Source organism: Calidris pugnax, unplaced genomic scaffold (genome assembly GCF_001431845.1).
Source record: "Calidris pugnax isolate Ruff unplaced genomic scaffold, ASM143184v1 scaffold170, whole genome shotgun sequence".
NCBI lineage: Eukaryota > Metazoa > Chordata > Aves > Charadriiformes > Scolopacidae > Calidris > Calidris pugnax.
In genome coordinates, this window is record NW_015090905.1 from 760,695 (window position 1) to 771,457 (window position 10,763).

The 10,763-nt window shown below is 46.1% G+C and overlaps 1 protein-coding gene across 1 annotated transcript in view; it reads left to right on the plus strand.

Moving 5' to 3' along the window:
* Positions 1-9,842, plus strand: part of ELAVL1 (ELAV like RNA binding protein 1) — a 52,738-nt gene extending 42,896 nt beyond the window's left edge. Inside the window, exons 5-6 of the mRNA XM_014949022.1 lie at positions 2,612-2,725; positions 3,981-9,842. Of these exons, the coding sequence (XP_014804508.1) occupies positions 2,612-2,725; positions 3,981-4,305 (439 nt within the window). The 3' untranslated portion in view covers positions 4,306-9,842. The remainder of the gene's footprint in view (positions 1-2,611; positions 2,726-3,980) is intronic.
* Positions 9,843-10,763: the final 921 nt, after the last annotated feature.

A 10,763-nucleotide genomic window follows, 5' to 3' on the forward strand; every position in this document is an offset into this window, starting at 1 on the left:
AGATCTTGAAAATATTCCCAGTTCAGCTGGTTTTGCTTTCACACTTGTTCAGTGCTGGAGCTGGTTCCCAGTTATTTTAGCGGGCACACTTCTGCTGGTAGCCCAGTCCATGGGCTGGGTCCAAAATGCCTGAAGGGGAATTGTCACTTCTTGATAATTCTTTGATGGAGGGGAAATGCGGGGAGACTGTAGCGTGTTTAACCCTGGGACTGATGCTATGGCTCAGACAGCTCCCGCACATCTCTTTGGTTTCACTGCAGTGAAATTGTTTCAATTTTCAACTTTTAAGCCAGTGACCAGTGTCACAGAATCATAGAATTGTCTGGGTTGGAAGGGACCTTCAAGGTCACCTAGTTCAACCATCAACCTAACTCTGATGAAAGGCATCGCTAAATCAGTGCAGCTGAACTCCTCTTCGTGGTGAAACTATTCAAAAATAAAACAGTGCCAGGTTCATGTGCGAAGGCAACGTAGGCTAACACTAAAAATAATACTACTGCTTATTAGGACTATGTGAGCGGTGAGATTGCTCCCTCCTCTGGCGCTGGACGTGGCTGCTCTCAAACTGCAGTGAAAAGAATTCAGCAAAAAGAATATATAGGACTTTTACAGCACTCAAAAGAAATTATTTTCATCTAGGAGTTGTCACTTCTAAGAGTATGTCCTCTAGTGTATTAAAATAATCCCAGAATCTATTAAATGAAGTCACCTGTCTCATAAGAGTAGAGCAAAAGGTCCTTCATACAACTGAGAAACTTATAAGGTGAAAAAGATTACAATAAAAATAATGTCACAAGATGTTGGAATTTTGAGGTTAGCATGGCTTAAAAGTCATGTTATCCATAAATAACTTCATCTTTAGACGCTTAGGGAGGATTGACAAAGCAGTGTGGAGAGACAGTATAAAAATAAGTGAAACAAAAACGAGGACACCTGCAGTCTGTGTGACAAAACTGCGACCCCTCAAATTATAGTATTAATGGAATTCTTTTAAAATTTTCTCCAAAACATCTTGGATCTCTGTGGGCTTTAGTGTTATTTGCCCAAATCAGACAGTCTTTTAAACAACCGTAATACGTTTAACTTCTTAAGAGTCTTCTTAAGTCTGTGTGGTCAGAAAAGTCTCTTCCTGGAGGACAGAGGGGTGTGAGCTGTCGCCCGCTCTGTGCCCAGCTGCGCGGTACCCCCGGCCTGGGCACCCCGTGTCCCCCCGTCAGGCCGGGGGGGGCTCAGGTGCATCGGGGTGCCCCAGGGACCTGGGCGAGTGCTCCCGCTCCTGTCGGGGGGATGCAAGTCAGAGTTTAGCCTCCTGCACAGGTCTAACCCTGCACCATGGTTACTGGCACTTCTGCACATTTCTTGTTCAGTGTTTGCTTTTTAACCAGCCAGAAACTTTTGGGAAAGGTTTATTTTTTCATGTGAACTTGCAAAGTACAGGTTGGCTTTAGAGTGGTGTTCAGTCTGGGTAAGGGGGATATGATGTATGAGGTGATATTTCCTATGGTTGTTTTTTGTTGTGTGGGGTTTTTTGTTTGGTTTTGAAGTGACTTTTCAGGGCTTTTAGGGGTGTTTTTACCCTGGGGTTTGGTTTGGTTTTTATATAAAATGTTTTTGTGAGTCAAAGCAGGAAGAGAAGGACAGTCTGTTTGAAAATTACTGTATCCAAAGAACAGAGGCACTTGCTATTTTAAATTATTTCGTCTGTAATATGCATTTAGATTTGTTGTCTTCCTGCATTCAACCCTCAGCTGCTCTTCTGCAAGTGTTTCCAGTCCTTGATGTGCTGTTGGTGTGGGCTTGTGGGCAGAGCCCGAGGCTTTATGGGGAGCAGGTCGGGAGCTGCACCGACTGCTGGAACCAATGTCGTGCAATTCGGAGCTTAGTGATTTTCTACTCCCCAAACACGTGAGCAGGATCCCGGGACTGGTGATCTGTTGAGGTGAAAGCTTCCCAGGTATTAATAGAAATACATCCTACCAGATGAGAACTCCAATGGAAAGAAGCTCCAGAGCCGAGGGTGTCTGTCAGAAAAAGTAAGCGTATAAAGCATTCCAACACAAGAACATTTTTATATAAAAGCAAAATAAATAGTAGATCTATCACGTAATCATCAGATCACATGGGTTAGCGCGTCTCATTTGCATTCTGATGCTCTTAACCGCTGTTTCAGTTTTACTATAGTACAAGGATTCCCAAACTTGGATTTGTTGGGGCTGGCCCGGCGTGGCAGCGGCAGTGAGGGGCTGCAGCTCAGGTGTGTCCCCCCGGCTGCGCTGCGGGCTCTGTGCCACCCAACCTGGCCCCCTCTGCCTGCCCGCGGGTCTCACCGTTCAGGTGTCCCAGAAACCAGCTCCAAGCACCGGGGAGCCTGGGGGGGTGGGAAAAGGTGACCGAGTGGTGCATCAGCCCAAGGGCCACCGTGAGCCAACACCCCTGCCTGGCTGCCTGCGCTGCCGCAGCCCTTCCTCATCCTCGCTGCCCTCGGCCCTCCCTCCGCGCAGAGCCAGCGGCAGCTCCCGTCTCTATGCAGGGCAGGACAAAGCCAGTGGGGAGGCATTTGGCTCCTAATGCAGCGTTCACTGCCCAGACACCCGTTCCCTGTTTCCTCCAGGTCAGCAGAGAATCAGGAACTGCCACCGCCATGCTCTTGGCAGAGAGCAGCACGGGTACCGCTTTTAAGTGGTTTGCAAATCACCAGTGGTACACCACAGTTTGGGAACCCCTGGTATAGTATCATTATATTTCTACAATCACCTGACCTCACATTTTTAAATAATACATAAGCACAAGGGATCAAATTGAATTTTTTTTTACCTTAACTTTCACATTTCCTGACCTTTGAGTGCTTAGCTGTGCAACCGTAATACTGCATTAAAATACTCTGAAGCTTTGAATTTCTAGGATGGAGACCAGAAGTAGAAAAAAAGGGGAATCAGAGATGTGGGTAATAGGAGAAAAGAAAATAATACAAAACAAGACAAAAAAGAGAGGATTTTTTTTTTTTCTTTTTGTTATGCATAAATATGATGCCGGGGCACTCTGCAGGAGGCAGGGTTTAGGAAGAGTCGGCAGGTGGTTTAAAAAATTCCGGTTCAGAAAAGTCAGAAAAGTTTTCCTAGTGTGAGATTGGTGAAAAATTAATAAGAAGAAAAGTATACATGCATACTGAAATTGTAAAACTGTCTACTGAAATGTGATTTGCTATTTTGATAATTTAGAGCTAATGCAGAATATTTGTGTAACCGGTATTGAGGAATAAAACCCTGAGGTTAGAATTGTGTAGCCAGAAACGTGGGGCATCCCGGGTACCGGGAACTGCCTGGGGAGGTGCTGATGTTCCCTGAGCTGGGAGCGTTTCCCTGCACCCGCTGCCTTATGGTGGAGGAGGGAGTAGACTTTTATGTAAATTAATACACATAATCTCTACACCTAACAACAAACACACACACACACACACACACACACTGCCTCTGGAAAACCCAAAGAAACCCTTTGATTGAAGAGTTCCCAATGTGCTATTTTGGAGGCAAGGAAAGCAGGATACGGGATCCCTGAGTGGGATGAGCAGGAGATGCCTGGGGGTGGTTGGAGGGAGCGGGGTCCCTGGGGAGGGGCTGCCTCTCACCCGCACCCGAGCGATTCCCCGCTGGTGCCCCGAGTGCTCCTAAAGCCTGGCTGGGTGTCAGGGATCCAGCCGGGTCCCCGGTGAAGGTGATCACGTAATCTTGCCTTGCAACTGCTCTGTTGTCTCCCTGTTTCTAGGTAGGATAGTTCCCTATTGAAAAAGTAGTTGGAATATTTAACTTTTTCTTTCCTGGCAGCTGTCAATTTGATTGTCAATTTGAATGGGGAAACGTTTCTTTCTGGCGTTTTTTGATGTCCATGTAGAAAATAATTCATTCTCAGTTGCTTCCCATTCAAGTTAATTTGCTGAATTGAATTGAACTTTTACATGAAATATTGTGCTTTTTATTTGCTAGGTTCTCTCCTATGGGTGTAGATCACATGAGTGGGCTTTCTGGTGTAAATGTTCCAGGAAACGCATCTTCTGGCTGGTGTATCTTCATCTACAACCTTGGTCAAGATGCTGATGAGGGAATCCTCTGGCAGATGTTTGGCCCCTTTGGTGCGGTTACCAATGTGAAAGTTATTCGAGATTTCAACACCAACAAGTGCAAAGGTTTTGGTTTTGTGACCATGACAAACTATGAAGAAGCTGCAATGGCCATAGCAAGTCTTAATGGCTACCGCCTGGGGGACAAAATCTTACAGGTTTCCTTCAAAACCAACAAGTCCCACAAATAACTTGCTCGTGCTTTTTGTATGGAATAGATAATTGAGTGACAGAAGTTGAAACATTTTTGTTAGTGTAAAACTCATTTTGCGCCAATTTTCACAAGTGTTTGTCTTAGTCTAAATGAGAAGTGAAAAAGGTTTTATATTCTGGGATGCAACTGACATGTTCAAATGTTTGAAATCCCACAATGTCAGACCAATTTTAAGTTCCTTTAAGTTATTTCATTTAAAACATGTTAAAAATCCCCTGAAATCTTAAGTAGATTGCATTAACTAGACCCTCTGGATGGTGGTAAAATTGAAGCATGCTTTCACTTATGAGACTAACATTTGTTCAATTGAATGTTGTCTGCAAAAACTGGAATTTTCTGAAAAATATCAGGCTGAATTCATTAATTTTCTTGTTTATTTTTTTTCTTATGTTGTTGTTTTTTTCCTACCCATTCCCCTGACCTCTACCCCAGACATGGTAGTGTGGAAGAAAAGTGGAGAAATACTAATGTTTTAGTTGCCAGTAAATTGTTTGATGGATTAATATGCATTACTACGTGTATGTAGTTGAGGATGAGGCTCTCTAAAGTCAAGGTCTTGTAAGTAGTAGCATGCCCGCCTAACTTTTAACACCATTGATGAGGTAAGTTGCGCACTGAGCAGTGGCTGAGCTGGCAAATTCAAAGGTTTTTAGAAACATGACTTTTAAAGCCCACTCGCTGATAGGAACGGACCAAAGAGTTTCAAAGAAACTCCGGGAAGATTTCAGAGTCAAAAATGAAACTCCAAAAAAAGAGAGTGTGAATATATGTTGCTACTTTATCAAACTGAATCTCTTCTGTCCAAATATTTAATGCATGGTGCACTACTTACTGGTACATTATAATGCAGCCAGATACTTACTCATTTTCAAAGATCATTATAGTTTGAATTCCTTCAGTAGTTCTATTTTGTAAAGAAAAAAAAACAGTTATAAACATTTGAGCATTGTATTTCTCGCATCCCTTCTAATGAGTGCTAGATTTTTCTATTTTAATAGGATTTTGTTTTGACGACTAGCTTTACTTATTGAACACTCAGCAGAAAAGTACTTACTACTTGCAAGTTAGATATTAACAAAAAACCCCCTTTGATTTGTAGATCTAAAGATTAATCCCCCAAGTTTTCTGCAGACTGCCTTGAAACTTTGAGTTGTTCTGTTTCTGTTAATTTTCTTTTGCTTTTTTGTGTTTTTTGTTTGTTTTTACTTTTGCATTTAAGAACATTAAATTTGATTTTGTTTTGCTCAAATTTTGTTTTGTTTTTTATTTTCTGTTATTTTTTTGCTAAGTATTGCACAAAGTGTCCAGCTTTCAAAGAGCGTTGTTTTAAAGAACTCTAGTTCCTCTTTAAGAGTTTTAAGCTACTCCTTTGCCAGATGAGTCGTCAGACAAGAGCCCTACGAGGAAGGTGGCGCAGAGTCTGGTGTGACCCTGCAGGTGTTCTGTGGTAGGAGACCTGGAGAGGGTTGCTCTGGCAGGTACAGGCTGCGTGAGGCTGCTCTGCACGACCAGAGACTTGCCCTGGGCAACCTTCAGCTCTAGTTCAGTTGCCAGAAGGTAGAGCCCCCGGGGAAAATGTGGAGAGCGGCAGTTTTATTCCAGCGTCTCCTTTTTTGGTGTGAACCTCCACCAGTCCCAGAGTCTTATTTTCAAATCCCATGCCTCCTGCTCATATTGCTCCGTATCTTGCTGGCCTTGCCTTGTCTTTGCAATCATTTCTCCTCCACCTGCAGCCTGAAATCTGCTTCTGCCCGAGGCCGAAGAGTGGCCGAACCAGCTGCCCCCCTCCATCTCAGTCTGGGGCAGACAGGCAGAGGCACAGCGAGCAGCCCCCGCTCTTCCTGAGCTCCTGTGCAGCCAGTGGAAGTGGGGTTTTTGCCATTAATACCTTCAGCCCCACCGTTACTGCCAGTCCTGTTCCCTCCTTTGGAGAAGCTTGAGGGTCTGTGAAACAGTGGCTGTGACAAAGCAACCAACTTACTCCCACCCCCAGAACGTGCTTTCCAGCTGGCTGGTCCAGTGTCTCTTCCAGGTGTTTCCACCCGTTCCCATCATCTGTCACTTCAAGGAATACTTTTCTGTGTAGGAGGAGAGGTTCAGAAGCATTTGAGGAATTTCTCCCAAGTTAAACTGCGCAGCGTAGAGACCCGTAGAGTGGCCCGACCTCGTACCCTGTTCCACCGCAGCGGGTCTGCAGTCATTTCCAGTTCCCTGTCGTTCCCTCTTGCCTTATTTCATATAAGATTAATTTTTATACTGAATGGGCATTGCTGTTTTATCACAGCATTTAAGTGGAGGGTTCAGACATTCAATGAATGACACCCTAAATAGGACTTTGCATCCGTGGTCATTCCCGGGGTGCTGGCCACTGCGGCTGTACCAGCAGCACATGCTGGGAGATCACTGGTGCTCTTGGTTGTTTTATTAAAAAAAAAAAAAAAAAATTCTCTTCTTGGAGGCTTTTTGGTGTCACTGTCATCTGACTGCTTCCCTGTTTTTCCATCTCTCGTTCTTTGCTAAATAAGAAGGGAACACAGGATAGTGTTTCAGTAGTGGTATTAAAACATCTCTTTTGGGAAAAATCTGAGCCCAGCTTCCTTTGATAGTTGCTCTGAAAACAGCTACTGGGCAATTTATGTGAGTAAAGCCCAGGGCAGGAAAAGAGGAAAAAAAAATGCAACTGAAATATCAAGAGTGTGGTGTGTGGTCTGCACCACTTTAACCGTCAATAAATACTTGGCATAAATACCTGACCTCAAGAAAAAATTGTGTATGAATTCTTGATGCTCCTAAACAGTAACCCATGCATCCTGCTGGTAAAGACCAAATGGAAACTTCTGGAAGGAGAAGCTAAATTCTAACAAGAAGTAACATGCCAGCAGTTTATCCACCCAAGAGGTGGGAGCAGCTGAGGTCCTTACCACGACCCCCCTAAACCCTCCCTGGTGGCTCTTGTTTCAAGAGAGGTTTTGGCCTCTGAACCCTCAGATGGTTCCGGAAAGCTGTGGGTATGTTCTGCTTTTTTTATCCTTTAGTTTGATGAAATATAGATGTTTTTTTCAGGTGACACTTCTGTCTCAGTCACTGCTTCCGAGGTCTGTGTGAAACCAATGGCCGGTCTCAAACCAGAGGGCTGTTGCGTATCCCATGGGATGCAGTGGGCCCAGTCATGCAGCGATACTGGGAGGTCTCAGATGCTGGATTAGGACACAGGGATCAGATTTTAAAGACCTGGATTCAATGGTCTGTACTGGAGATGTACTACAGGGAACAGCCATGATGGGAATGTTTTGGGGTCCTTTAGGTTGAAGCCTCACAGGACACCCCCAGGCACCTGCTTCCGAAGGACCGGGTGTCATTCCTGGTGCAGGCACATCCTTGTGGCCGTGCTGCCGCGGAGGCTCGTGCCTGGAGATGTCAGAGGGAATTCCCATGTCTCAGGGATCAGGGCTTTTTGTGCCGAAGTTTCTGAAGGGATTGATCTGGCTTGTGTCAACCCGCAATTTGGGTGACACCGTTTCCTTCTTACGCTTATTTGATCAGGCAGGTAAATACGGTGCCCAAATGAGAAGTTTATCTGCCTGTATTTAATAAAAAAAAGGAGAGAGAAGGTTTAGAAGGCTTTTCCATCACTCTCCTCATGGTGAGGGGAGCGAGCCCCAGAGCTGGCAGTGGGGAATCCAGAGAGCAGGGAGGCTGTTGTCGGGCTTCAGCTGGGCTCTGTTTGCAGAGGGACCCCTTCGTGTCCAAAACTCACTTTGCTTTCACGAGGAGAGAACTCGTCTGTCTGGGAACGCTGGGCAGAACTGGCCTCTGCTGCTGTAGCCGTTCCCAGCCAGGAGTCACTGGGGCTGTCCCTTTGCTGGCCACAGGCCACCTCCTGTGGAAGGTCATCTGCAGAGGGGACACCTGGAGCCCTGGCTGCTGCGGGATGAAGGGCTGTGCCAGGGCAGGGGCACGCGCTGGGGCTGGGAGAGCCCTTGGGGCTTGGAATGGGAAGCAGTTTTATCTTTTTCAGGGAAATACTATCAGCTGTTGAATGTCCGCTGTAATTTTAATTATTGCTTTGTCACTTTTAGCTTTAGAATCACTTTGTTTTCACTTGGCGTTTCTTTTGAAAGGGAAGCTCTGCTGCCCTTACTTTGGTACCTATCCTTTTCTTGACTTTTTTTCAAGTGCTGGTTGTGTCTGGCACTTCCATGAAGGCTCTTCCCAGGCTGCTGAACACGCTTGTTACGGGGCTGCTTCCAAAACTGCGCATGAGCAGGCTTCATTCTTTGCAAGACTGTGGAGTTTCACTCTAAAAATGAGACAGTGCTTAGTTAAGAGGAAGCCCGTCCTGCCTGTGGTTGAAGACCACCTCCCACTTTCTCTGAAGATGTTCTGAGCTCTAGCTGTGTTGTACAGAATTATTAAAAAAAAAAAAAAATTAAAAAAAATCAGGTTTTCTTAGTATGTAAAAAAAAACAACTGAGTTTTGTCAAAATTAAAATTCCTTGAAGGCTTTATTCAGACTTGGTTTTTTCCAGTCTGTTGATTTATTAGTAAGTTTTTATTCCTGCTCAGTAACTTACATTTGCTTCGCAGATCTCCACTATGAATGGAATTCACCCCCGTGCAGAAAGCTAGCCACAAGCCTAGGAACAGTGTAAACCCTCTGTTAACCATTGGCAGGCAGGGAAATGTCCCAGTGAATAGCGCAGAGGGAGCTCTGAGGTTGCTGTGTGCTTGGGCTGGGCTGGCAGAGGCAAGGACAGGTCCTGCAGAGGAGGGGATCCCTGCGTCCCCGAAGCTCTAAACACGAGCAGGATGGAAGCGTAGTGTGGGCAGTTCTCTTGTGATCCCATTCTAGGCAGTGTCTGCCGAATAAAGTGTTGAATTTATTTTGCTCTTCAAGCCACGTCACCATAAAGTCTGGTTCACTGGAGGCGCTGAGCTCCGCTCCTGCCCGGCGCTGGGGCTGGAGCACCCATCTCTTAGGGTGGGAGGAGAAGGCAGGAGCCACCCACTGTCCAGAGCAGCCCCGTAGTGGTGTGTCTCACACATCTTTTTCCTTCCCTCTGGTTGGATTTTTTCAGTACATCTGTGTCACGAGAGCATGAAAGCACTGACCATTGAGAGCACACGAGTCCCTGCAGTGGGATAAACGTGTCACTGGGGTGAGTGGGTCAGGTCGTGGTCACCTCCCTTCGGCCGGGTGACCAGAGGGTGTCACCATGGAGAGGACACCTGGTTTTGTAGGGACATTGAACCTTGTAGTAATGTTGTTTATACAAAGCAACCAAAAGTCTTTAAAAGAAAAGAAAAAAAAAAAAAAAGAATGGCAGAGCTACATTTCTAGAGGGAATGTTGAGCAGTTGAAACCAAAACGATGAAGTAACTGTAAAGGTGATCCCTTATTCTGAATGTTCCGTTTTGGAAATAAATAGTCCCCAAGGTCCTTAAACATTTATTATAATTTTATGTTGCTTTAATGTTCTGGGTAAGGTCAATAAAGTAGAGATTCCTCAAATATTTCAGGAGAGATGTTTTTTTCAGTGTGTTCTAAACTGTAATAACTATGGTTACGCTTTGGCTAGTTTATAGTTACACCTCTGCTTTTCGAAAAATACTTGGAGAAAGTCCCCACAGTTACTTTTTTTTAACACAACAAACAGGTCTGATAATAACAGAAACTATTTATTGCAAGTAAGGTCCCGTGATGTATCTACCTGCAAAAAAGGTAGGGTTTGTGGGAGGTTTTTAAGGTCCAGCTCTCCGTGAGGTGCCGAGGGTGAGCCCTGCTCCGGGCGCGGGGTCACATGCAGAGCGGTTCATCCCGACCCTGCCTCTGCCCGGGCCCTGCCCCGGGGGAAATCTGTCCTTGGCAACGCTGCCAGGGAACCACCTTCTTGTCACAAGGCCCTGCCCCCAGGGGAAATCTGTCCTTGGGAACGCTGCCAGGGAACCACCTTCTTGTCACATTTCTACCTTTAGGCTGCGAAGAATAGTTTTAGAGCGAAGGGACCAAATTCCCATTTAGCATAAGGAAACACAGCTCCCTCCCTTCGGGGAGCTGCGCTTGGGTTTTTTCCAAGAACTGAATTTCTCACCCTGGGACGTTTAATCTGGGTATTTGGAAGCAGAAGAGTCCTTGTGCCGTAGGCCAGTTCCTCTGATGTCCCGGCGTGGGACACCTGGCACACTAGAGGGGTACCTGTGAGGTACCTGTGGGGTACCTGTGAGGCCCAGAGGGCTGGCGATGGTCAGCGGGGGGTTACACCTCCCCCCTTCCCGAGGTAGTCGTTTCAAAAGCCCGGGGTTCATGCCAGGGGTGGTGGTTTGTGAGAGCTGGTTCCTGCGCCTTGTGCCACCCCCTGTGCCGCAGCGGGGTCTGGGTCCCCCCCGGTCCCCCCCCACGGCCCCGGGGGAGCTGTGGCTCGGGGGGGGGGGGGG